A 27,699-nucleotide genomic window follows, 5' to 3' on the forward strand; every position below is an offset into this window, starting at 1 on the left:
TGGAAATGACCGAGTCTAAAGGCAAAGAAGAACTGAGGCACTCTACAGTTTATTATTGGCCTGCCAAAAAGGGTAAGAGTTTATGTAAATACATGCTTTTGTAATTTTATTTACCTGCATAATTTGCACAAGGTGCTATATTTATCAAGCATTTGACACTGTCAATCATGGCATTCTTTTAGAAAAATTGGAAGCATTAGGTTTTCATGGGACAGGAAAAAAGTGGTTTGAGTCCTATCTACAAAACAGAACACAGATTGTAGGACTGATGTCAGATTACTCCAACCACAAAATAAATTTAGTATCCGACGAAAAGAGAGAGAGAGAGAGAGAGAGAGAGAGAGAGAGAGAGAGAGAGAGAGAGAGAGAGAGAGAGAAGTGGAAATAGGAGTGCCGCAAGGCAGTATTCTAGGCCCCTTATTGTTCCTTGTCCACATAAATGATGTTCACACTTCAGATGGAGGAGCAAAGGCCATACTATTTGCAGATGACACTAGTGTGATAATAGGTGCAACAAAGCAAATGCTGCAAACAACTACTGATCAAGTGATAAAGAATGCCCACTTGACAATAAAATCAAATAAAACAAATGATATGCAGTTTGGGAAAATATGTCAAAATGTAAATCTAGATCTGTTGTTGGGTGACAAGGCCATAGAGGTCAACAAAATTGCTGGGGATTAATGCACATGAAAATGTTAATTTTAATGACCATGTAATGAAACTTGTGCAGAAACTTAACTCAGCCTGTTCTGCTCTCAGAATTACGGCAAATTTTTGTATTGCAGTGGGTGCCACGATGGCATATTTTGGGGTCCCACCACTTGCTGTCTAAAACAAATCTTTCTGTTACAGAAGAGGAATAACAACACACAGTCATCCACAGACACAACGCAAACCCTTTATATATGCCGACTTGTGTAACTACAATACCCTAAATAGTACAGCACTCCATACTCAGATGCCCTTCTTGATGACACTGTTCACACACACACACACACACACACACACACACACACACACACATGTGAATGTAAGGGCTTCCTGTTTAGGGAAGACAAAATTAAAGCCTTAAGGCAAACAGACTATGCAGCTAAAATACTGTTGTATACATGTATGGAAAGTTGTATTACTGTGTCTTGTATGACCAAGTGTTATTCTTTATACATTTTTTGGTACAATTTTGTATGAATTATTCTTTGTACTACTTAATATAAAATTTTGTATGTTCCTTTTCCATAAATTGTTTCCCATACATCTACATGTATTTTTGGACAATATCCATACAGTATTTATTGTCTACAGATGGATAAATAAATAAAAAATAAATAAATCATTTGCTCAGAGTGGTGTCACACAGCTTTAAAGCAAACATTATATGGCAATGAATTCTTGTCAGGAGATTGTCTTCATTTTCAGATGGTGTCTTTCACATTAGATGTTTCATAAGGCCTTACAAAAATAGATCAAGTGGATATGTTCCTGAGCAAGATACGAATAGTATGCTGTCTTCATCAAGCAGGAGTGTTCACAAAGATGACATGAAATACTGTCCAATAGTGGGAGAAGCATATACCTCTGAAACACTGATGCAATTAAGCAGAGAGAAAGAACACACAGACCCATTAACCAACCACTGACTGCCTTCCAAGAAGGGCACTGCTGATTTCTGTTAATGGCTATCAACATCTAAAGCACTGGGATTATCAATAGCCCATACATAACTCTTGCCACTACTGAGCATCTTATCTGGCAAAACAGACTTCACATGAGGAAACTGCATGTCCAGAATGTGAGGGTCAATCGTATAGTGTCAACTGAACACAGTATGAAGCCTGAAGTCAGTAGGAATTTAAGCTTGCACTTTCTGTGAATTGTATAGCCGCTGCAGCTGCTGACCCCACACTACTTTCCATACTGTACTATGAGGAACATTGCTTTACGAAATTGATTAAATACTGACTGAACACTCCTCATACGAGTGAAAGAGCACCACTTCTTTTCATTTGGGAGTTCCTACAGTTCATTGCTCTTATTATTTGTTGTTGTATCACTGCCCTGTTTACCCTTAACTGTTGCAGGAGTCTTATCATAACTTGTGTCTGATGCCTCGTATGTAGGTAGTAAGAAGTTTCCCATTCCCATCCTTCAGTATGTACCCCTACATTTGGTTGGTTCTGCCCACCTTACAGTATCAGCAACTGCGTACACAGTGAATCTGTTTACCGCATAATTCAAACAATGATTCATAGGTTACCATATCACAAAGGTGCAATTACCTCACAATATGTTGAGCTACATAAATTTTGATTATTGCCTATGAGCCAGTGTTTCTCCTTTCAAATCGATACATTTGTCGTTCTAAATCATTCTTGTAAATTTTTACCAACAGTATGGAAAAAAAAATGTTGATTCATTCCATCACCGACAATTTTGGGAATACCATTTCTCAGATCTCAATGTTAAGTGTAACGTAAATCCACAAAAATAATTTCCTTTTGTGCAGTATTTTAATTTGAATTATTTCTCTCATTCTTATTAAAAATTATAGTTCATAACTAATTGCTGCTTCTAACATTTAGCCAATCATTATTTTCTATGAAACTGTAAATGCATCATTTCTCAAAAGCCAATGTAGTTGTATTTATTGGGTTCTGAACATGTACCTAACTGAAGTTCAGGGTACTCTTCTCTTGCTGCACAGAGTTGATAAAATATATGATAATTCCTTTCTTCTGGTGCCTGGAAGACAACACGAGATTTCTCCAACAGGTAAGTGCGCATACTTGCTCCTTGTATATGATATTGTTTGTTGAAATGTATTTCTATGAACTTCCCAAACCTTGAGCTGTTGTCATTTCTTGTCGTTTTGGCATTACCTATCGACTGAAAAATGCAAAGATAAATTATTAATATAAAATAAGGCTTTGTTATTACTTTACTTACTTAGGCAATTTAATTTACTATAAATTTTGCCAGTACTCAATGAGAACTACTCAACACCGCCAACAATTCTCATCTCTAGTAAGAATAAAATCACACACAGAAAGTTACTGTAAATACTGTATTAACAAGTATGAGAGAAGGCATCATTCCAGAAACCAGAATGAAAGCAAAGAATTCTTAACTATTTGCATATATAAAGAATCTATTTTATATAGTTGATATGATATGAAATAAAACAAATTGTACTTGGTTGGTTTGTAACAGACAATTTAGAAGAATTGATGAAAATGTAAATTAATATACGAAAGAAGCTCGTAGAAGGTCGACATGTGACATTAATGCTACCAAAAAACAGTACGTCATGAAAAAGCGAGGCTGTTGAGAATATTGTTACACACAAGTAACATTCTTAAAAGAGTTCTTTGGTGTACAAAATGTAGTAACACCCTTCATGAATTTCTAATACTATTTGATAATCAGTACAAGACTGGGCAGCAATCCTGAAGGGAAACTGTGTTTGTCTGGATAAAACAACAAAAAATCTTAGTAATCATTAACACTCCATAATTATTTTAAGCATTAGATTAAATAGAGTTCCTCTCTGAGTTTAGATATATTCCCATGTGAATTGCTCCAAAAGGTGTTTTCAGTATAATAAAAAAACACAGAAGTAATGGCTACGTACTATTACTATGCGATTGTGAAAAGCTATCCAGTATCATCCTCTCCAGGGGACACCACCTTGGCGAAGCACTGTCCATGAGGCTGTAGAGGCTTGCGTATCCGTGTGAAGCTGATAGCTATGGTGAAGGTAGAGGACCTACTGCCAGAAAGGCCTTAGCTGATGCATCAGACAGAGTGCCCCACAATGTCCTGTCTTCCTTATCCACTCCTAGTCCTTACCCAATTCCCTTCCTCAACCCAACGTGTGATGCGATCGGTGCCGAGAGGTGTATGGCACATGGGAACATGTGTCACAAATGGAGCCTCAGGGATACCGGGTGACCTCTCTCAGTAAGTAGCCTTACACCGCAGGGGGGTTTCTGTGGTGTGGACCATGTAGATCCCCAAATCTCGTGGGACCAAGATGGACACAACTGACAAAAATAAATTAGAACAAACTGAGGGGCAAACTGAGACCTCAGACACACAAACATCAAGTCAGGACTGATGGAATGCATACTGAATCAGGGTCTAGACCTGAGCAAGAAGTGGGAACTGTAACTGAGAAGTTGGACCAGATCAAGATTAAAGCATTGTCTGGGGCCCAGAGGAGCAAACTTCTCAGGGAACAGAAACAAAAGGAAGGAAAAGAATGGCTTCCCAAATGAAAGTGGAGGGAATTAAAAGGGCTTGAGCCCAAGACACCCCCCCCCCCCCCCGAAAAAACTGTCTCAAGTTGAAGGGGACACACAGACACCCACAACGTCGAAGACAGATAACAAGAGGATAAGGGAGGAATCAAGACTCTCCCCTCTCAGGATAAGAGAGCCCAGAAAAAGCCGAAGTGTGAAGCAGGGAAACAGACCTATAGTACTGCAGTCTCAGTTTTTAAGATGGCAGTTATCCAAGAAGACTATCCACTGGTAGGCATCACCTCACAGCAGGAGCAGCTCGTACAGACGGCATACGGTGGAATGGCTCAAGGTTGAGGTGCCCATGATATCCCCGTGGGAGGATGCGAAGCTGTTGGTCAAGACAGCAGCTGAGTTTCTTAAGACTGCAAAGGTATCAATATGGGTACCCAAGATCCTTAAGGATCTCTCTCCAAAGACTCTGTTCGAGAAAATAGGGGTCCAGAACCCAAAAGTCTCAACTGAGGATTGGTGAGTAATCAACCTGCAGGACGAACCCTAGTGGTGGAGGTCGGAAGTCCCTGAAGGCACTGTGAGAGCAAGACCTGAAATTGCTTTTAGGGTTCTTGCAGGTTGCTGTCAGGGTAATCAAAGACCTCAGAGGCAATGATGGCAGCAAGATAGAGACTTGAGGTGCTGCAGATTAATCTGCAGCACAGTAAAGGGGCCACTGATGCCCTGAGTTGTTGCCTGGGGAGGCGGGAAGTGGACATGGCCCTGATACAAAAACACTACTTATATAAAGAGGGTGGATCGGGCCTCACTGGCACTGGGGGTTAAACTGATTTATGCTAGAAAGCTAAGAAACTCCAGAACATGCATCTATGTGACAAATGGAATTTCTTTCATGCCAATGACGGATTTCTGTTCCAGGGACCTGGTGACCTTCAGGATGCAGCAACATGAGAGAGGTATCATGAGGGAAATTGTTTTAGCCTCAGCATATCTTCCTTATGAAGACAGTTCTCCTCCTCTGGAGGCGAGGATATGGACAGAAACTTGCCATCGGCAAGGCAACCAACTATCGATTGGATGTGATGCCAATGCTCACAATCTAATATAGGGCAGCGAGGACACCAACAGTAGAGGTGAGTACCTTCTTGAATTTCTCTTGTCTAACAACTTGGAGATCCTGAATAGGGATGACGAACCTACATTCAGGAATAGCAGGAGGGAAGAAGTAATTGACGTAACCTTTGGTCCCATGATGATGAGCAGCTACGTCAAACAATTGCATGTGGTGTTAGAGCCATCCTCATAGGACCACATATATATTAAATTCAAGGTTGAAATGGAGATCAGACAGACCACGGCCTATGGAATTCAGACTGGGAGACATAAAGGAGGGACCTTGACTTAAGCTTATCAGAAATTAAAATCTTGATAATGAATCCAGTAGAGTTTGAGAAAGTAGCAGAGGCTGTAACCTCTGCCATAGTGACCTCATACCAGGACAACTGCTCAGTCACCAAGAAGTGCACAAATAGGAGTGTGCCTTGGTGGAACAATAACTTGGAAATGCAAAGAAAATAGATACAAAGACTGTTTAACCTTGTGAGATGTAAAGGACAATGGGAAAAATATCATGAGGCCCTTGTCAACTACAATCCTGCAATCAGACAAGCAAAGAGGGCATCCTGTAAGGCTCTGTGAGGAAGTGGAGGGCACGGCTGCTCAAGGCAGACTTCACAAAATCCTCACTAGAGTACTAACTAATTCATGAGGTACGCTGAAGGAGGAGGATGGGGAATACACACAGACAGCACATGAGACACTGGAACTGCTCCTCAATACTCACTTTCCTCAATATGCTCTGACCAGACAAGACCAGAATGCGATGCCTGATCGACAGTGGTTCTCAGGCACTCTAAGAGAGGGCTAGGAATCGGCCCAAGAGTGTGTCAACTTCAGTAAAATCCAATGGGTGGTGAGAACATTCCAACCGTTCAAGTCACCTGGCCCAGAAGGAGCTCTCCTCCAACAGGCAGGAGAGAATCTTATAAGAGTCCTATGCAGGTTATTCAGGGTTAGCCTAGCTGCAGGAATCATTCCCAATGCCTGGAGGGCAGTGAAGGTTGTCTTCATTCCAAAGCCAGGGAAAATTGATCATACCGAGGCCAAGGATATGAGACCAATCAGTCTGTCATCCTCACTTCTCGAAACATTTGAAAAACTGGTTAATGTACATGTTGGGGAGAGGAGGCTGACTAGGGTTCCTCTACATTCAAACCAACACACGTATCAACCAGGTAAATCATGTGAGAAAGCTCTCCATCAACTCGTTGGGAGGGTGGAGAAAGCACTTCACTTTCAAGAAATAGCCCTCTGCATCTTCCTGGACACTTAGGGGGCTTTTAGTGACACAACCTTCAATTCCATGGTTAGGGCAGCAGAGGTGCATGACCTATGGACCACTATATGTATGTGAACTAGGGCCATGCTTAGTGGAAGGAAGATAGAGGCCACCATTATCAATGAAAAGATGGTAATTAACACCACTAGAGATTGTCCACAAGGATGAGTTTTGTCCCATTTATTGTGGAATCTAGTGGTGAATGAACTCTGAGGAACTGAATTCCAGACAATACTTTTGCCAAGGATACACAGATGACTTTGTCATAGTAATACTTGGCAAATTTACTGACACAGTTAGGAATATGGCACAAGGTGCGTTGCACATTGTGCAAGACTGGTGCAATAAACAGGATCTAAGGACTAATCGTAAGAACTGTTGAGGTATCATTCACAAAGAAGCATATCCAATACTCAAGTTGGAATCTACAGCTTTTCGATGAAACTCTAGCTGTGAAGGGGATAGTGAAATATCTAGGGGTAACCTTAGATGAGAAACTAACATGGACGCCTCACATTAAGAGCATCTGCTCCAAGGTGAAAGGTACTCTAGTGAGTGCCAGAAGGGCTTATGGCAAAAACTGGGGCCCAAGCCCCATGGAAATGCACTGGATATACACCACAGTGGTTAGACCTAGTATCTCCTACGGGGCTGTAGTGTGGTGGAAGAAGGTAGAACAGCAGGTTGCAGTGAAGGAGCTTGCTAAGGTGCAGAGACTGGCCTTCTTAGCCATAACAGATGGAATTAGCAGCACACCAACTGCTTGGATGGAAGCCATGCTGGACATGCCTCCACTACACCTTTGGGTCAAGATGAAGGCAGCAGCTGGTGCATACAGACTCAAAACTGGATCTCATTGGGATATCCAGAATCACACACTAAAATAGCGAGTGAGGTAAATATAGGAATGGCTGGGGAAATGCCGAAGGTCTATATAATAACTTCCAACTGCTCCAACAAGCCTTACAATATAATAATTGGAAGCAAGGAACAGTGGGGAAAAAACAGTTCGACACCATATGGAGGACATTGTGTGGTTCACTGATGGGTCAAAATCAGACCAAAGCGCTGGGCCAAGGGTGTATGGGGTTCAGTCAAGATCGGAGGGCATCATCTCTCTAGAAAAACTGGCCTCGGTATTCCAAGCTGAAATTACTGCCATCAGAGCATGCGTGTAGGAGAATATGCATAGGTGCTACAAGGGTCGTAGCATCTACATCTATTCTGACAGCCAGGCAGTCCTGAAATCATTGGCAACTCCTGCAACAAGATCTATGATTGTTGCAGAATGTCACAGGGCTCTGGTGGAGTTAGGGGGAAGCAACAGGGTAAACCTAGTGTGGGTCCCTGGCCACTAAGGGATCAGTGGCAATGAACAAGCTGACAGATTGGCCAGGATGGGGGCAAAGACTCCATTCATTGGACCAGAACCTGTCCTGACAATCACCAAGGCTATGATCAAACTAGAAATATGGATCTGGCTTAGAAGACAGTACGTAGAATACTGGACCAAGGTCTGTAAACAAAAAACATGGTAAGGTAATGATGCCAAATCATGTTTTAAAAGAAGCTCTGTAATCCTGGGCTTGAACAGGAAAGAGATTTAAACTCATAGTTGGACTGATGACTGGCCATGGGAATTTCAAAAAACACCTACATACCATGGGTATAACAGAAGGAGACCCTAAATGTAGAATCTGTGATGAGAGTGAAGAAACTGAATCACACCTAATCTTCGAATGCATGGCACTGGAGAGCAAGAGAGACAGACTTTTTGGGTCATCTAGGCCTGAAGAAATTGTGTCTAACAAAGAACTGATAAAGGGACTCCTTGCACTATTTAAGGGCATTGGTTGGCTTTACTAGATATGCAGGGAGCAATACCACCCAATAAACTCAATTCTGGTGTGGGCAGTGGTGGGTTAGACCAAAGCTGTTTTAGCTTCCCTGCCAAAATCAAGTCAATCCAATATCATATTACTATCACTTAAAAATTTTCTTTGGATTGCTGAGAGAAAGAATAATAATAAAATTATCTTACCTCCATTATAGGACTTGAGGCAAGGACTTTCTTTTCCACCTGTGTCTCTGTTGATGAACCACCAACAGTGGCAAAATAACGCATGGCGTATTTAGCTGACACAGTCTTCCCAGCACCAGACTCACCGGATACAATGATACTTTGATCACGCTGTTCACTGGAAAAAAATAATTTGATGTTTAAATACACATAGTTAATACACTGCCATCACATCATTTCTAACTGTCATATTAAATGATTTATATGAAGCAGTCACACATTTATTTGATACAACATTATCTCAACATACTATCAAATTGTACTACAAACTTCGAACTCTCTAGCACTATACTCACTACATTTTAAACAATTTAATTCTTTGTACAGTAAAATAGGAGAAGTTTTCAGTTTCTGTAAAATAATTCCAATTTCACATTTTAATACATTACATTCCAGACATACTTATGATCACATCCCCATCTCTAATTCTCTTGGCATGCAAATATGAACTTAGGAGTGTGAACCTTATCACAAAGGACACAAAAGTTGTCTCCATCATCTGTGTTTCTCTTCAAAACCTTTTTTCAGATGGCACCATATACCAAATGAGTTGTATGGTTTGGCTCAGTTGCTCTAGTTAAATTCTTAAACTCCACAAGCTACCTCTAAAGTAAGTACCATTATGAAACAAACCCACCAATTTCATTATCCAAATTCAAGCTGCATAAGTCCATTTCAGCTTTTGTTGCTAGGTCATTTTTTGAGACACAAATACACGAGACCGGACAGATGTGTACAAATGTGTGTGAAATGTTATGAGACTTAACTGCTAAGGTCATCAGTCCCTAAGCTTACACATTACTTAACCTAAATTATCCTAAGAACAAACACACACACACCCATGCTGAGGGAGGACTCGAACCTCCGCCGGGACCAGCCGCACAGTCCAGGACTGCAGCGCCGTAGACCGCACGGCTAATCCCGCGCGGCAAGAGACCGGACGGAACATAAAACACGAGTTCAGCAGGAATCTCTGCAAAACTACTACTACTACTACTACTACTACTACTACTACTACTAAAGTTGTGATCTCGGTACTGAAGCCCTAACTGTTTCCAAAATTTTGGTAAAAAGAAAACTGAAGCATTCTTGGCTCGAGTGTGCAGAATCCCAGAATGAAGAGCACTATTAAAATACAGTGATAGGCTTTCAATAATATAGTAAACAAAACCTGATCTCTGCCAGTTCCTTTTTTAATAATGGTCAATTTATTGGTAGGTTCAGTCAACATGCAAGTATTGCGGAAATGATTTGTGAATTTTGAGGCAATACATGGAGGGAAGGTAACTTTTTTTAAAAAAACACTGTGGAGAAAATTTAGAGGGTTGGCATTTGCAGATGACTGCAGAACAATTCTACTGCCACCAATGTACATTTCACATATGGAATACAAAGCCAAATTATGAGAAATTAGAGCTCATATGGAGACCTACAGAAACTCATTTCTCCCTCATTCTGTTTGCGAGTGAAACAGGAAAGGAAGTAACTAGTAGTGGTACAATGTATATTCCACCAGGCACCATACAGTAGCTTGTAGAGTATGGACATAGAGGCAGGTGCAGATTTGTGGAAGTCAGTGAAAACCTAGCTAGCCACAAGTGGCTCTGAATCCACACCTTGTTCAGTTTCACAGCAAGGTGTTGAGATAGTTACACATCCCACAAATCATGTTCATGATAAAGGTAACAACATGATAAAATGATAGTGCAATAGGCAGACATTAGAATCTGTGAAAGATTCCTTTGAATCTGTACTAAATGTCTTTTCTGAAAAGTACCATGGGCATTCTATTAATTCAATGAATGTAGATGTAAGAATCACTGATCATAAGGCTATTAACCATGAATGATCACAAGTGTTAGTAAATCAACAATGATTCTGCAAGCAACTATCATGTGAGATTGTTTTCTCCATTTTTTCGTGATCTCTGTAAGTTGTACTAGTGAAGTTCAAGTTTATTCTATTCCATCTTGACTCCTGAAAATCTTCCGATAGATTTCTGCACAGTCACATAGAAAACACTATAATGTTTATGAAACACACTGCCTTACAAAGAAAGTGAAGCACCCAAAAAGATAGGAGGAAACAAAATGAAACTTCATGGGTTGAAGGGTATGTGGTGTTATTTCAGTGATTCCAATACCGAGTCAAAGTCAAAAACAACTTGGCAGTATGTGCCCACTTATCAATATGACATTGCACCTCTCTCTGGCCTGGATGCATGCAATGATTCAGTTGTGAAAGGTGTCAAAGCCATTTTATCTTCTCCTGAGGTAAGCGGTCCCACAACTGCTGTAACTGGTCACCGATACCCTGGATATTGGCAGTGGGGCAGAGTTGCCATACAAGATGGCCCTCATAGGTTCTATCGGGGACAGATCCAAAGAACATGCTGGCCACCAGAGAACCTCAACATCATGCTGACAGTTCATAGACACATGTGCCATCATCCGTTGAAAAATGGGAACACATGAGCACATAGGATGACCACGATGTACTGCTGTGTCATCAGAGTTCCCTCAATCCCTACTAGTCATGATATTACACCATAACCAGTGGCTCCCTACACCATGACACAAGGAGTAACATCAATGTGCTGCTCCAAAAAACTGGAAAAATGATACCTCTCAACAAATCACCACCCATACTCGCCAAGAATCGGTCATCTGGTATAAGTGCTGAACCACAATGCATCACTGAACACAATCCGATGCCACTCATCAGCAGTCCACACTTCCCAGTCACAAACAAAGCCTTGTGTGTTTTAGTGTTAATAGAAGACTACAAGTGGAACAGAACTTCCCTAATTCTGTCTGCCACTAGCCTCTGGCCAAAGGAGCAGGATAACACAGAATGTTGCAAGGAGTCCATTACTTGTTCTCAGATGGCATGCAGAGATGTGAAGTGATTACAATGTGCTTAGTGCACATTTCAGCAAACCTACCTTATGGTGGTCAGATGTGGTCAACTGAAATATCGACAATGAACATGTCAGTGCTCACGTTCCCATGCAGCCCAACATGGGGGAATGTCACATCCAAATACCCTACCAGTGCAGATATTGCACAATTTGACCAGTCAGCCAAATGGGGAAACACAATGAAGCCCCTCTCAAACTCTGTCACATGCTTATAATCCCGTCTTACCCAAGTATGCGGCTTCTCCATGTCCTTCACAGTTCTCACTCAACATCTAATCCTATTCATGCCACCTGTATACCCTACCAGGTCTGATAATAACACTAAACATGAACAACTCTACTATGGTGGCCATTCTACATGCCACTGAGAATTTGAACTCTATTTACATACCCATCAATGGTATGTATTGGTATGACGCTACACTGTCACCTGACAGTGTATTCTTGGTGCTTCAATTTTTTGTCAAGCAGTGTATTGAACAGTGAATATGTATGTAATTGGCCTGAAGCCTCCCTAGGAAACAAAATTTAACACAGTGTTCTTAATGGAATGATGAAGTCTTAAGGGGAGCCGGAATGATGAAAATGACAACATTAATGTTTTTTGGTTTTTTCATTATAAAATTATTTGGAGTTTTCTGAATAAAACAAATCAAGTTTCACCATTCTAAGTGTGTTTTTTATCAATGCAAATTTGACATGTCATGTAAATGGTTGTAGCGACTTGCTGTGTCAGCTCTTACGGCGCCGCTCACTAGCTGCAAGCAGGGTATCTTTGCGAAATCAGACAGCGTTTTGTTTTTCAACACTGTATGGCTTTATCTCTGTGACAAGTGACTGTTCATATTGGTAAACATAAATGTTACACCATGTGTGTTGACTTGTGGAGTTTGCTCTGTGTTGTTTAGCTGTTCAATTTTGTGTATTTGACGAATTTTGCTCGTACCTGTTTTAAGTATTTGGTTTGTGGGTATCAATATGCCCTGTTTCAGCAATCGAGTGTTTAAGAAAAGGCACAATGAGAGGAAGAAGAAATCTTTTGTTGTTTTGAAGGGAGATGCTGCTCAGACTGCTTCACCGACTACTCCAAATGAATGTGATAGAACTGCTTCCAGCAAGAAACTTCATGACAGCAAAGAAAAATTTGAAAACTATGGAAGTGACAGTAATTATGTGAATGAAATAATTAACATTTTCTTGCTCTCCAATATTTTGAAACATAACGTATTATGCCAAGTTTGCAAAGAAAGAGGACTGGAATTGAAAATAACTTCACACATTGGTTTGGCAAGTAAAATGTTATTGAAGTGTAACAAATGTCCTGCAGAAGTTTTGTTTTCTAATTCTAACAGTATTCCTCATGGTGATAATAGTGGAAAGAAGGTGTATGACATAAATGTTAGGCTAGTGTATGGCTTGCGTTGCATTGGCAAGGGCAGTGCTGCAGGGACAATGTTATGTGGAATTATGAACTTGCCAAAACCACCAACCAAGTTTGGATTTTATAATGAATTGGTTGGATCTTCTGCTGAAGATATTGCTCAAGCAACAATGAAGAAAGCAGTTGAAGAAACTGTGACAGATAATGAGAATTGTCGAGATTTAACTGTTGCTTTAGATGGATCATGGCAACATAGAGATCATAAATCTCTAAATGGAGTGTTGACAGCTACCAGTGGAGACAGTTGCAAAGTAACTGATGTTGCTAGTCTCTCAAAACATTGTAGATGTAAGGGCAATACCAAGAACGTACATAGTGAAAGTTGTGAAGCAAAGTTTCACGGCACGAGTGGAGTGATGGAAGTAGAGGGAGCGAAAGCAATTTTTCCAGATTACAGGAGTGGTATAATGTACGATACACTAAGTATCTAGGAGATGGTGATTCTAAGGGATATAAAGCTTTAGAGGAATTCAGACCTTATGGCAATGAAATTAACATTACAAAACAGGAGTGCATTGGACATGTGCAGAAGTGTATAGGGGCTCGCTTGTACAAACTAAAGCGGACATTACGATCCCAGAAGCTTAGTGATGGTAAGGCCCTTGGAGGAAGAGGAAGATTGACCAATGAAGCAATGGAGAGACTGCAGAGGTATTACGGGTGTGCAATTAGGCAAAATACAAAAAGCATTGAGCATATGAGAAGAGTAGTATGGGCATTATTTTTTTATACTGCATCAACAAATGAGCACCCACAACACGCACTGTGCCCCACAGACAATAGTTCATGGTGTAAGTACCAATCAGGAAATGAATAGGTCGATAAAAACAGTTTTCCAAATGCTGAAATTGATGTAATTAAGCCCATATTCAGAGATTTATCACAGCCAAATTTATTGGAAAGTGTTTACATGGGAAAACACAAAATCCAAATGAAAATGTAAATAATTTAATTTGGATTAGGATTGCCAAAAGAGTTTGTACAGACAAAAACATTGCATTTTGGTGTGTATGATGCAGTGGTAACATACAATGAAGGAAACATTATCAAATGTGATGTGCTGAAACATTTAGGTTTCCAACCAGGACACAGCACATTTCCACAATGCGCCTAATTGATGAAGAAAGACTAAGGGGTGCAGGAAGAAGAGACAGAAGCCTACAACATGCAGGAAAAGGGAAGAAAAGACCAGTGAAAAGGACACTAACACTGGAAAAAGAAGAGGATGCTGATAATCCATCATATGGGGCAGGAATGTATTAAAAAACTTTGGAAGCCATTTCCCGTAGCTTTAAAATTTTCATCTTTGAGGAACATTTTCTCAAAAACTGGTAACAGTATGTCACTGAAATTTATACACAATATCCTTCATTTTTATAACAAATTGTAAAAAAATATTTTATAATTCAAGAGTTACAGAAGAAAAAGTGCAAAATTTTAGAGAAAAACAATAAGCATCTGTTTAAAAAAATTGTAAAACAAAAACCAACAAATATTTCTTAACATGGCATTATAACTTTGTGGAGAAATGTTCACTGAACATGTAGTCCAAATTTCAGAGCAATATGTTTAATGGTTTTAGAAAAAATGTTCCTTCTATTTGCTAAAATTAACATTGAGGAGATGGATCATTCCGGCTCCCCTTAGGGAATTTAGCATCCAGTGCATCGTAAGTTTGTATTACACGCATTATTTATGTAATCATCTAGCAGATAATGTTTTTACCTTTCCCAAGCAGCTAGCAGAAGGTAAAATTATATACAGGATATTGCATCAGTCTGTCTGGAATGATTTGGAATGGAATAACCACATACCTCTAACTGCAGAGAGGGCTGAAACCAGATTTAGCAATAGTGTCCCAAGGAAGTGCAGTTCACTCACAATGGAAGCCACAAACAAAATCCAATTTCTTTACTCTGGGACCCTTGCCAAGGAAAGGGGAGTGGAGCAGGAAGGGGGAGAGGGGACATGTTTCATAGAATAGCTCTGCAATTTGTCACGAGTTTGTTCACAAAGTGCTAGACCAGCATGTATGTTTAAATTCCTATTAGAAAAAAAGAAGAAAAAAGAAGCACTGTACATTGTAAAGAGCTTTATTCACATATTCAAAGAACACCTACCCTAACACAAGGCAAAAAAGCACATTACTGCCTCCAGCATACATTTAGCGTAATCAACATTTTGAAGTATTTCATAGCAAGCCTACTAGACAGTTCAAGTTTTACTTCTGGAGGTGGTCGAGAGGGAGCTACAACATACACAAAGTATGAGTTCACTTTAGTAAAAGCCTTTAATTTTGAATACTTAACCTGAATACAGTTCATGTCCAAATAAACGATTATATGTGTTTATGGTACTTCTGCGGAACACAATAACTGTTTATCACTTGGAACAATACAGAATGACAGCCAATATTACAGTAATTTAACTATGACACTGGAACACAGTTCTGACAAATGATACTAGCTCGCTGCCAGATCTGATCTATGAGGAAGCTGCTATCACAGTCAACTATCACAGAGTGGGCCGAGTGGCACTGCGCTCTGACATACGTAGACTTCCAACGACAGTGGCGTACGTAACCTTGTGGGTGTGTTTTCACCAATGTCTCTCATCTGGGGCTGTGTCTGACAGCACATGTCCTTAGCATGTGGTTCTGTCATGGGGTACCAACTCTAAACTGGGATCTCACTCTTTGGGTGACACCAAAAACATAATGCTAAATTGCAGAAAGTTTGGGTACCATTCCTCCTCTATCCAATCAAGTTAAGGACATGTCTCAAGGGCCTCAAGTTTGCTCTCTACTACATCTACATACATACTCCACAAGGTACCACACAGTGCATGGCTGAGTGTACTTTGTACCATTATTAGTCATTCCGTTTCCTGTTCCACTCACGAATGGATGAGGAAAAGAAACTACTATCCATTCGCCTCCATATGAGCCCTAATTTATCTTATCTTTTCTACATGGCCCTTACAAAAACTGCATGTTTGAAACAGCACAATCATTTCATATTGAGCCACAAATGCCAGTTCTCTAACCTTTCTCAATACTGTTCACAAAAAGAATGTCATCTCTCCAGTGATTTCCAACTGAATTCACAAAGGACCTCCACAATACTCGCTTGCTGATCAAACCTACTGGTTATAAATTTATCAGCATGCCTCTTAATTGTTTCAGTGTCTCCCTTTGATACGACTTGGTGAAGGTCCCAAACACACTACCAGTCATAAAGAATGGGTTGCACTAGTGTTCCACTTTGTAGGTGAGCAATACTTTCCACGAAGCAACCTGATAAACTGACCTCCTGTGCTTGTTCCATTTTCACACTGCTTTGCAACATTATGCCAAGATATGTCACTGACACAGAAGTGTCAAGCAGCACTCCACTAATAACACAATCTAACAGTGCTGGATTGTTTTTCCTACTCATCTGCATTAACTTACATTTTTCCACATTTAGAGGAAGATGCAATTCATCATATCAAATATAAGTTCCATCTAAATCATCTCTTGCCTCCAATTAATATTACACAATCGGAGTATTTCCAGGCTACTAAGTCCAGATCACCTTGTAATGATTCTAAAACTCTTATCATCGAATCACGTGGCCGGTAAAAACATCCAATTATTAACTTGAGTTCACTTAGGATGGTTATTTACATCCAGGTAACTTCACAGTCAGACTCATTTTCTGTCTCAATAGACAATATATTTGCCGACTGCACTGAATGTTTCCTCGCTCCTATGGTGTCCAATCTGTCTTTTTGGTATACATTCCATGCCTCACTGAATATTTCAGCAATCTCTACTTTGGGTATCAATCAGCTCCTGGTTCTGAGAATAATCTAAGTGGGACAGCTTTGCTTTTGTTGTTGTTGTTGTTGTTGTTGTTGTGGTCTTCAGTCCTGAGACTGGTTTGATGCAGCTCTCCATGCTACTCTATCCTGTGCTAGCTTCTTCATCTCCCAGTACCTACTGCAACCTACATCCTTCTGAATCTGCTTAGTGTATTCATCTCTTGGTCTCCCCCTACGATTTTTACCCTCCACACTGCCCTCCAATACTAAATTGGTGATCCCTTGATGCCTCAGAACATGTCCTACCAACCGATCCCTTCTTCTGGTCAAGTTGTGCCACAAACTTCTCTTCTCCCCAATTCTATTCAATACTTCCTCATTAGTTATGTGATCTACCCATCTAATCTTCAGCATTCTTCTGTAGCACCACATTTCGAAAGCTTCTATTCTCTTCTTGTCCAAACTATTTACCGTCCATGTTTCACTTCCATGCATGGCTACACTCCATACACTCCAAGCTTTGCTTGGGGACAGTAAATTCAGTGACTTTGTTATAAATGCTTTGTCAATTTACTGTTAAAATTTTGACATTTGAAGAGTCTTTATTTTGTACACAATCCAGTTTCACTCTCTGTCTACTGACTGGTGAGTGTTCATCAGAGGACCTCAAACTATCAGGTAGCCTAAAAATGCCATGTGCTTTCTACAAGTACTCTGTTACCAGAGTAGCTGCTTCCTCTGTGTAGGGTATTCCTGATCTACAAAGTTGAGTCCTAGAATTTTCCAGTCCATAACATAGATCAGAAATCTGAAGCCAAGTCAGTTACAGAATTGACTGAACCTCTGGTCAAGAGCCTCCACTCGGATCAAAACCGAACATAACCAATCAATTGTGTTTACTGCTAACTGCAAGCTCTGCTTGCACCCTTTTAGCAACACCAGCAGTCTTCAAGCTCTTCCACCAGCTGCCCAACTGACAGGCATCACTGGTGCCAATATGAGCCACAACTATAAGACGACTACACCTTGTACTCCTGATGGCTGTAGGTAGGAAATCCTCCACAACTCGTGTGAGGTCCCCTGCCAGACATACTGAACTCAAAGACCAACCACCTTCAGTCACAATCACGATTTTATTTCAATGCACGATGCATTTTGAACTGTGGGGGCTCATCTTTAGGTGCTTTGTCAGTCTACATTGATTATTTTTCAAGATTTTGGTTAATTCTGGTCAGTTTCCAGTGTTGGATATGTGGGTTTTTAAACACAGTATGAGCAAACATGTTTGTGTACATATGGTTTATACACTTTTCGTTCAACAGCACTTTTTATAAACTCAAGTCGAAACAAGTCAAATCTTCTTTTGACTTGTGTCTACAAAATGTGATGTAAAATGAAAAGTGTATATATGTACATAACATGTTTACTCATAATGTGCTCCAAAAACCATGTATCCCCCACTGGAAACAGACGAGACTTAACCTACATCTGGAAAAATGATCAATTTGGACTGTCAAAGCACCTGACGATGAGCGCCCCCCCCCCCCCCTCCCGGGCTTGAAATGCACTGTGCATTGAAATAAAATCACATGTGTGACTCAAGAGAGTTGTTCTTTATTTTACGAAAATAAGACAGTCATTGAAGAAACACTGACAGAAACGGATAAAATTAAGTAAAATACTGACCTCACATTCGACTTCTTCCAGCCCTGGATGCTATTTTCCTAAGTGGTTCCATAATGCTCCTAACATTGGACTCCTGATATATAGCAAACCCATCCCCCACATGTGTGCTCAGATCTTTCTGAAGGAGTGGCCACTTGCCCACTCAGAGGCCGAATAGGTGAGGCCAGAAGGCCAGGCGCCACATTGACACACTGCCTTGAATGAGAAACACCAAACAACCTGCCATTCCAGCTGTGGCAAGCATGTTTCCCCATGTAAGATACATTTGAAGATACCTAGGCAGCCGAGCCCATGGGTGAGACAGGGAACACCTGACGTGTCCCACGCAAAGTGCCAGTTTCTCCGTCACTGGTATACCTCGAGGTTGCAGCCTGCAGACAGCTGACTGTGCCTTCAAAGTGTTCACAAAATGCTGCCAGCTCCACCTGTGTCCACACAAAACCTGCCCATTCCCTATCCATCTTACTACTAAAATTTGAACGAGGGTAATAGGTAAAATAGATGCCTGTTGTCTTTTAGACATGGATTTGCAGTACCATAGTAGTTAAAAACACAAATGCAAGGTACTAGCAACCACTGAACATGTCACTGCCACTAATTCACCCCACACTGGCAGACATCAATGAATGATCTCTTCTCCTGGTGGTTCAGGAACGGATGCTGGTGCCTGTACTCTTACACTGAAACAACACATTCTCATGCACCTCATATTACAATGTGTGTGCGTGTGTGTGTGTGTGTGTGTGTGTGTGTGTGTGTGACAGAATATTGTACACAAGAACTCACCGTTCCAGTTTTGTATATGCTTCTTCTGCAACAGCAAATATGTGAGGATCCAGATCTCCCATAGCCTGGCCCCGGTAGGCCCAGATGGTGTCCGTGCCATATATAGGGAGATCATCATACGGATTGATTGCAACCAGCACAATGCCTGAAAAGTAAATACCAGTTGCAGGTGCACGTACAGGAGGCAGTAAGTCAATGGGTGGATTCCAGTTACTGTGGACTATACCAGAAGTGATTCATATATATTTAATGTTTTGCAAATGGATCTTTTCATTTATATAATAACTGATTTGCACAATTTATACACAGTACATTAAAATTCAACAACTCTAAAATGTTTGTCATTTACAAATATGTACTGACTACTTGCGTGGCTAGGTTGTTTAAACAATAAATGTCAGATTAAATCCGAAGATTTGATCATCTGATCCACATTCTGTGCTTGATTTTACATTTATTCTGTTAAACCTTTGTGTGAAACATGAACTACTTTCATTATTGTTTTCATTTCACATTTAACTATAGGGGCCCACAAAGTGTTCATTTAAGTCTCTCATCATTGTATGCCCCAGTTTTCGTCTGATCTATCAATATGACTATGTCTAAATGCAGTAAAGTACCATAGTGTCCCAAAAACGTCTTCAGTAATGAGCTTTATACATCTACAGCACCAAACAAATTACCACCACAGAGAATCCATTTTAACAAGAATTTCGATTTAATTTCTCCTCTGTATGGAATACTCTTTAATTGTGTACTTCACACCTTGCTACATCGAAGTTGTAACGATTAAGCACATATGTATGAAAATGTGGGAAAAGTTATTTTTTGCAACAGTTTTCATCACTGTTTGAATAACCTGCCAAAAATCATCAAATCTTAGCTGCAATACTGCTGTACATGAGAAGTGAGTTCATAATCACTATGTGAATTCCATATCCTACCCTGTATGCTGTTCTGAAACAGAAGGTTTTCTCAATTTCATGATTAAAGTTGCCAAATATCTGAAGTAAAGACAACAGCTTGATAGCATGTTGTACCACACTACTTTCCATGCAGGCAATTTCAGAAGCTCCATTGTCCTTGATCCCACATGCCGTCGTGTTCAGCACAATGACACCCCTTTCCCCTTGCCTCTTCAGATGAACTAGAATGACTTTGATTATGTGCAGCCGACTGCCTGCTGAGGAAATAAAATCTGCAGTCTGAAAAGCACTACTGAGTCTAGGAAAATGAAGAACTTTGTGTCAAAATTATATTTGAACTACTTTGGTAGTAACCACAAAATTACATTTAAGTCTGCATCAAAAACAACGAAACCAGCCCGTAAGTATATCTTGAGAACTCATTCAAGGACTACCACAGAGCAGCCAATGAAGTCCACTTTTCCTACACTAATCACTGTAAACTATAAAGCAATGTTGAAAAGTAATGCCTTTGAATTTTTTGTTCAGTTCTGAACATCGGCCGAGGTATTACATGTCATTAATATTACTCTTGCCAACTTTCCCACTTACCTGACGCAAGTTTGACCCTCTACCCTGAAAGGGCTCTGAATTTTAGTGTGTAACGTGACGGTGTGTAAAATAACTGTCAATGAATGAGAAACGGTATACTGTAATCTAGTTTCTAACCGCAGAAAACTTCTTTCACACATGAAGCATCCTCTCCTTCAGCAGGACAGTGCCAGACCACACACACAAGCAAATCTGCAGCAATTTGATGCCTTGGTTAACTGTCAACAACCTACCTCCATACAGTCCCGACTTGGTCCCAGCTGATTTTCATCTGTTTTCAAAACTTAAAGAACACCTTCAAGGACCTCACTTTGATAGTGATAGAGAAATGGTGAGATTGTACCTAACCTTGGGAGAAGTGTGTGTTACCAGGGTGACTATGTTGAGAAAGTTTGTTTTATTTAAAAAGCTTTTAAGAGTTTTTGCATAAAAAATTCAGAGGCGTTACTTTTCATCACATCCTTGTACACTTTAAGTGTTATACTCCAGTGAAATGTCATGCAACATCTACTTCAAAACTGATGTCTGGGATATGAGAAATTTTGTTTACCAATAAATCTTTTATGATTATAGTAATGAACTAAGTAATTCTAATGCCGCCAGGTTTTGCTTATCACAAATCCCCAATGGCCTCATTGTTCATAGTTTATTCTTCAACAATCAGCAGGGAGCAACAATATGGGATGCTGATGACTGGGGTTGAAAGATGACTGCAGACACACACACACACACACACACACACACACACACACACACACACACACACACACACACACACTACAATTTACCAGACGGTGAATGGAAACTTATGAACCTCAACACAGATGCTGGGCATTAAAATGGATTTATATGCCCCTATATTGGCAGCCTAATCCCCAAGGGAAAATGGCAACAACAACTTAAGATGTGATGGACAACATGAGATGTTTAGATTAGATTAGATTAGATTTACTTTCATTCCAATTGATCCGTAGTGAGGAGGTCCTCCAGGATGTGGAACATGTCAGAAAAATAACAATACATGACAAATATTTACAACTAAAACAAATAAGCTAATGTACCATTCCACAGGTCCCAAGTGGAATGATCGTCATTTTTTAATGAACACTAAGAGTCATTTTACAAATACTAATGCACTGAATTTAAAATAAAAAAGTTTTTTATTTATTTATAAGGTAATAAACATGTAATACAACTACTGTAATACTTATTTACAATGAACACATTACTGCACTGAAATGGTGCAGAAGTTAGATTATACTTACACACACACACACACACACACACACACACACACACACACACACACACACACACACATTTTCAGTGAACACATTACTGCACTGAAATTGTGCAGAAGTTATGTTGTACTTATATACAAATCAGTTGGTTTTACTAAGAAATTCATCAATGGAGTAGAAGGAGTTGGCCACCAATAAATCCTTTAGGCTTCTCTTAAACTGAATTTCATTGGTTGTTAAGCTTTTGTGATGGACGACATGAGATGTAGACCATGCAACTGTAGTAAAGCCAGAACCAAATAATAGTCTCATGAAATTAAAGTGCCATCAACTGTCTACTTTCCATTACCAGTGGCTACGATGCTTCAGTACATTCTGTGGCTTCATACCAACTGTCTTCAAATACATCAGGTGCAGAAACCACGTGTCCCCCTCACCAAAATTTTGAACAAAAAATTAATGTTCGAATTGCAAAGCATGTCACTCATTTTGACCATGGTTAGATTCAAATATTAATGAGAAAATGCTAACTTAGTTATTTTGCGCATAAAACAAGTATCAGCAACTGCACAAATACCGGCCGTGAAATCCTGCATTCTATGAATGCACTTATTGTCAGGTGCACCGGATGAGCCCACATTCCATGATTTGAAAAATGAGGCAACGCAGTGAAGTCAACAATGAACACTGTACAGGAAATTGAACTGTGCAGTCATCTCACCAATTGCTGGTGTGCAAACCTGAAGGATGAAAGTAACTTTTGCATAATGCATTCCTGCCAAGTAATGTAGCTCGATGAAACTTGTACCATACATAGGAAGAACTATTACAGTACAGTATAGAAGGTAACCGAAAGAAATATGCAGTGAGATGGACAGAAATGACACTTTTATTCAAAGACAATAATTACCCTGAAGTCACCAGGATTCATGAAGGTCCCCAGCACATAACAATAGACATGACATGATTCTTAATAGGGTGCATCGTCACCACAGATGGTAGTGAAAGCTCAGCAATGTATTGCCATTCTGGGCACAAGGTTCGTACAGTGTTCTTGTGGCAGGGCATTCCAGTCCTCCTCTAGGGCACTTGAGAACTGGTGGATGGTCATCGGTGCATGTGGACATGTTGCAGTAAGTCTCCCCAACACATCCCACACATGCTCAATGAGGCTGAAGTCAGGGGAATGGCCAGGCCAGTCCATTTGCCAAATACTTGCTCATTCCAGGAGCTCCCCCACCTGCAGTGTCGTTGTGGTCATGCACTGTCATTCATAAGAATGAAGTCAGGAAGTACAGTGTCACAATAATGTCAGCCAGTCAGTGTACCGTTTTCAGAGATTTGGAGAGCTCAGTATGCCCACGGAACATTATGACTCCCCACACCATAACACCTGGACCACCAAAACCATCATGTTCAACAATGTTTCTTGGTGCATCATTGTTTCCTCCTCCTGCCATATGAGGGTATGTCCACCATTGTTGAACATGATTGTTTTGGTATTCCTGGTAGTATGGTGTGGGGAGGCATAATGTTATATAGGTGCACTTTCCTCCAAATCTTTGAACGTGGTACACTCACCAATCAACATCATTGTCATACTGTAGCCCTTCCCCATGTGCCTCTTTTTAGGGGTGCATTCAGTAGTTACTTCATTTTTATGGATGACAAAGTGCTACCACATTGAACTGCACAGTTGAGGGAGCTCTTTGAATGAGAGGATAATTGCCAGGCAAATGGACTCACCTGCCTGCTCCCCCAACTCAAATCCCACTGAGCAAGTGAGAGATGCATTACAGAGACATATTGCAGCACATCAACATGCAGTCCAGTAGTTGCAATCCCCACTGGTCAAGGAATGGAACGCCCTACCACAATAACTCCTTACCAAACTTGTGGCCAGCATGGGAGCATGTCTTGGAGCATGTATTGCCATCCATCGTGATCACAAACACTATTAAGGACCATATCCTGCCTTTTGCAGTGCTCAACGAACCACCATAAATTGCAGTGATTTCAGTGTAATTTAATATAAGTGTCATTTCTGTTTGTCTCATTGCATATTTCTTTCGTTTACCTTCTGTACTATACTGCAGAAGTTCTTTCTATGTACAGTCCAAGCTCCATCGAGCTACACTACTTGCCAGTGACAAGTTAGGAGCATCCTTAAGTTTTGAGCACATGTGTACATTCTCCTTTTGAACAGATCCCCAACAGACACCATTTTAGACACTCTGATCTCCGTCACATAACACCACAAAACCAGCGACAAATAATCAGCTGGACAGAAAGGACTGTAAGAAGGTGGGCAACTGTCCCAGGAAACCCCATGTATGGAGCTATTTAATGATATTACATCCCAAACATTCTATGAAAATATAATGTAATTGGACAGACAATAAACCTACTCACCAAGCTGCGGCATGATAACACTTGTTTAAAGGTATTAAAGTTTGCAGACTTTCAGAGCCAGTCGCTCCTACTTCTGGCAGCGAGGTTGAAGGGGAAGGAAGAGCGATTTTGAAGTTTGGAAAAGTCGCCCAGAAATCTGAGTCATGGGAGACTTTTCATAATTTTTTTTATTATTGTTGATACTACCACATCCTGCAGAGTGCAGCTGTCCAGGGTTGAGTGATACCTCCTGAACCTACACTGGAAATAATGAAGGAAGTTTCTGGACTCTAGGACCCAAGTTAGAAGGCAGATGACTACTGGCTTTAGCATCTTTCCTACACAGCTTATGAGGAATACACTATGGCAATTATTATGAACAGTATGTAGCTACACTAGTTTCAAGAGAGACACTTATTTGCCTCAACTGTGTGTGGACACAATGTCACTCAAATCTTGATAACAACAGCTAGGAGCATTTATTTCACTGGCTTTTTAAGATTGAAAGCTCTTGCATTGCCAGCAAAACAAACTGTTGCAGCACACATTTCTAACAAAATGGTAGCTCATTCACTCACATCTCACATCAACAGGTGCAAAGTATTCGTCAGCGAACATTTCTTAAACACATTTTGTAATTTTTCTGTCGCATGAACAAGGTGAACGCTGTCTGAATTGCTTTACATACTTTACACATCTTATCATATCCTTTCTTCTACATATACACCACTATCTCCACTTGCCCTGCTGGTTCTCCTTTGAACTGGGACCTTGAGAAATTTGATGCTCAATGTGTGAACAATACCCTTTTCTATGACAAAGTGTGTGATAATCTCTATAAAGAATAATTCAGCCACATAATGATTAATTACTCAACAAGTAATTTAACTGATGCTATTATGATTAAAAGGAGCTACTAACAATCACTGCTAGCCAACTGAAAAAGCACGTCTGACTGTTTAGCAACATGTTTCCTGTTGATCTGTATATGTACAGTATGCTATGGTCATTAAGAAGTTAGCAGTCAGTTGCTGAAACATCTAAACTGGGTCATGCATGCAAGTATCATATGCCTGAGCTCCCACCGTTCATCGCAAGGGTCCTTTGGACAGAAAATTCATCAAGTACTTTTTGTATGTTTGGAACCTGCATATTACCGCTATGAGGTGACCGATCAACAAAATCTATAATTTTTGGAATGATAATTAGGTTATATCTTTAGCAAAGATCCACTCAACACTCCTCATTTAATTTTTGCAGTTTTGAGCATGAAGACAATTCTCATTAAGCAATAATATAATTTTGGTTGTGCTACACAGATTTTATAGAAGACATTTTTATGTATACTGCCCCAAAGTAACCAAGATCTTTACTATGCTGCAACTAGTATCAATGAATTGTACGAAACAACAATAACCACCACTTACACCCTGAAGTCTGCAGTTGATGAAAAATTACCTGAACTAGTTGCAGCGTATTGAAGATATTGGCAGCTTTGTGGTGGTATACACAAAAACATCCTGATGAAATTTATCATGATAGAAGCAATACGTACATACAAATGGACACAACAGCATAACATAATTAGAAAATATCATTAGTAAGCAAACACACACTTACCACAATATGTATAAATAGAGCTCTTCTGACAGAAACGAACTTTCAGGTTATACAATACAGCAGGTTCATGCAGGTAAGACAATGATGTTAGATCATTCTCTCCAATTAAAATGCGTGGATTTCGTAGAGGTGGTAGTTTCTCATCTGATTCAATGATCAGGTCATGTATCTGATTAACATAAGAAGATCAAGTAAGCAAGAAATGTAACATATTAACCATCACATATTACGTACATATCAACAGCTTCAAGGGCCAAAGTTTGACTGTTACAATGACAAAGGTATGAAAACTTGGGCACGATGCAGATTATCAATGTAATAACCCAAAGTTGTTTCAATCATACAGTGATTTTGCAAGCCAGTTACAATTTGCCACAGCATGCTTTGTCCTTTCTGTTCCAACTTCTGAACTTAATTTAACAAATTGTTAGATATTTTAAATTCTGAATGTTGAAGTTTAACAAGTTAATGAGAACACCTTAAAAAGGTAATACATAAATTAACATTATTGGAAGACATAATTTAACAGATTTTATGTTATGCAATTCAGTACATCAAAATTCAAAGTATATTCCACATCAAGAAATGAATGCACAAATGACATGCAGTTACTAGCAATATTAATAGTTTTCTATACTATCAAACAATGCTGACAATTCCACACACAAACATGTTTGTTGAGTTACATTGTAAGCCTGTAACTTTAAAAATATACTAACTCTTTTCAACAGAACAAGGTTTAAGTTTGTACTTAAATTCAAATAAATTAGGGTCTTAAAGCCTTTTTGAAACAGTTAATTGCTGCTGCATTCTGGTCACAGTATGCATTTGTTCCTGTTCACTTCACTACCACGGCTAATTTAACAAGCAGAACCTTAACATGATTTATGTAATTGATCTGATGATTGATTGACACAACCACACAACACATAACTGTAAAATAATAAATAATGGCAAGAAGTAGATCATGGGTACAGGCGTCTAGAATCCAGTCACAGACATGAAATACACATTATGTTCTAATTGTAGTGAGTGCAATTTTCTGTGCCAGAAGATTAAACAAATGCTACTGTGATCATGGAAAGTTGCAAAATGGTTTTAAAAAAAATCTTGTGTACTAAGTAGCATTATGCAATCAAATCTGAAAGAATTAGAGGGAAAATGAAGTTTATGTACAGCCAGTTTACACATTTTTAAAGAAAAATTTATCATGGTACCAAGGAAGAATAAACTATAAAAAGAAAAGAATGGCTAAGTATAAGATAGGGCCCAAAACCACAGAACAGTTGAGAGCATTCAGATATTTGGGAAGTTGGATTAGTGAAGATATGCATTGTGAACAGGACATCGAGGTCATAATGGCACTGACAAAAAGAGCATTTCAAAGGCAGAAAATGCTCTTAGCTAGTTGTTTGAACACAGAATTATGAATGCAATAGCGAAATTCCTGATACTGGGACTATGAGTAAGCAGTAGAAGAGGAGAACTGAAGCTTGTCGAATGTGGAAATGGCACAGAATGGAGAAAAGCAGCTTGTCGAATGTGGAAATGGCACAGAA

The 27,699-nt window shown here is 39.8% G+C and overlaps 1 protein-coding gene across 1 annotated transcript in view; it reads right to left on the minus strand.

Moving 5' to 3' along the window:
- LOC126184745 (unconventional myosin-Va) overlaps nt 1-27,699 on the minus strand; it is a 373,204-nt gene that overhangs the window by 106,589 nt on the left and 238,916 nt on the right. The window contains exons 3-6 of the mRNA XM_049927281.1: nt 26,141-26,309; nt 19,372-19,516; nt 8,696-8,852; nt 2,667-2,886 (exon numbers count right to left, since the gene is read on the minus strand). Coding sequence (XP_049783238.1) covers nt 2,667-2,886; nt 8,696-8,852; nt 19,372-19,516; nt 26,141-26,309 — 691 coding nt within the window. The remainder of the gene's footprint in view (nt 1-2,666; nt 2,887-8,695; nt 8,853-19,371; nt 19,517-26,140; nt 26,310-27,699) is intronic.

Source organism: Schistocerca cancellata, chromosome 4, assembly GCF_023864275.1.
Source record: "Schistocerca cancellata isolate TAMUIC-IGC-003103 chromosome 4, iqSchCanc2.1, whole genome shotgun sequence".
Classification (NCBI taxonomy): Eukaryota; Metazoa; Arthropoda; class Insecta; order Orthoptera; family Acrididae; genus Schistocerca; species Schistocerca cancellata.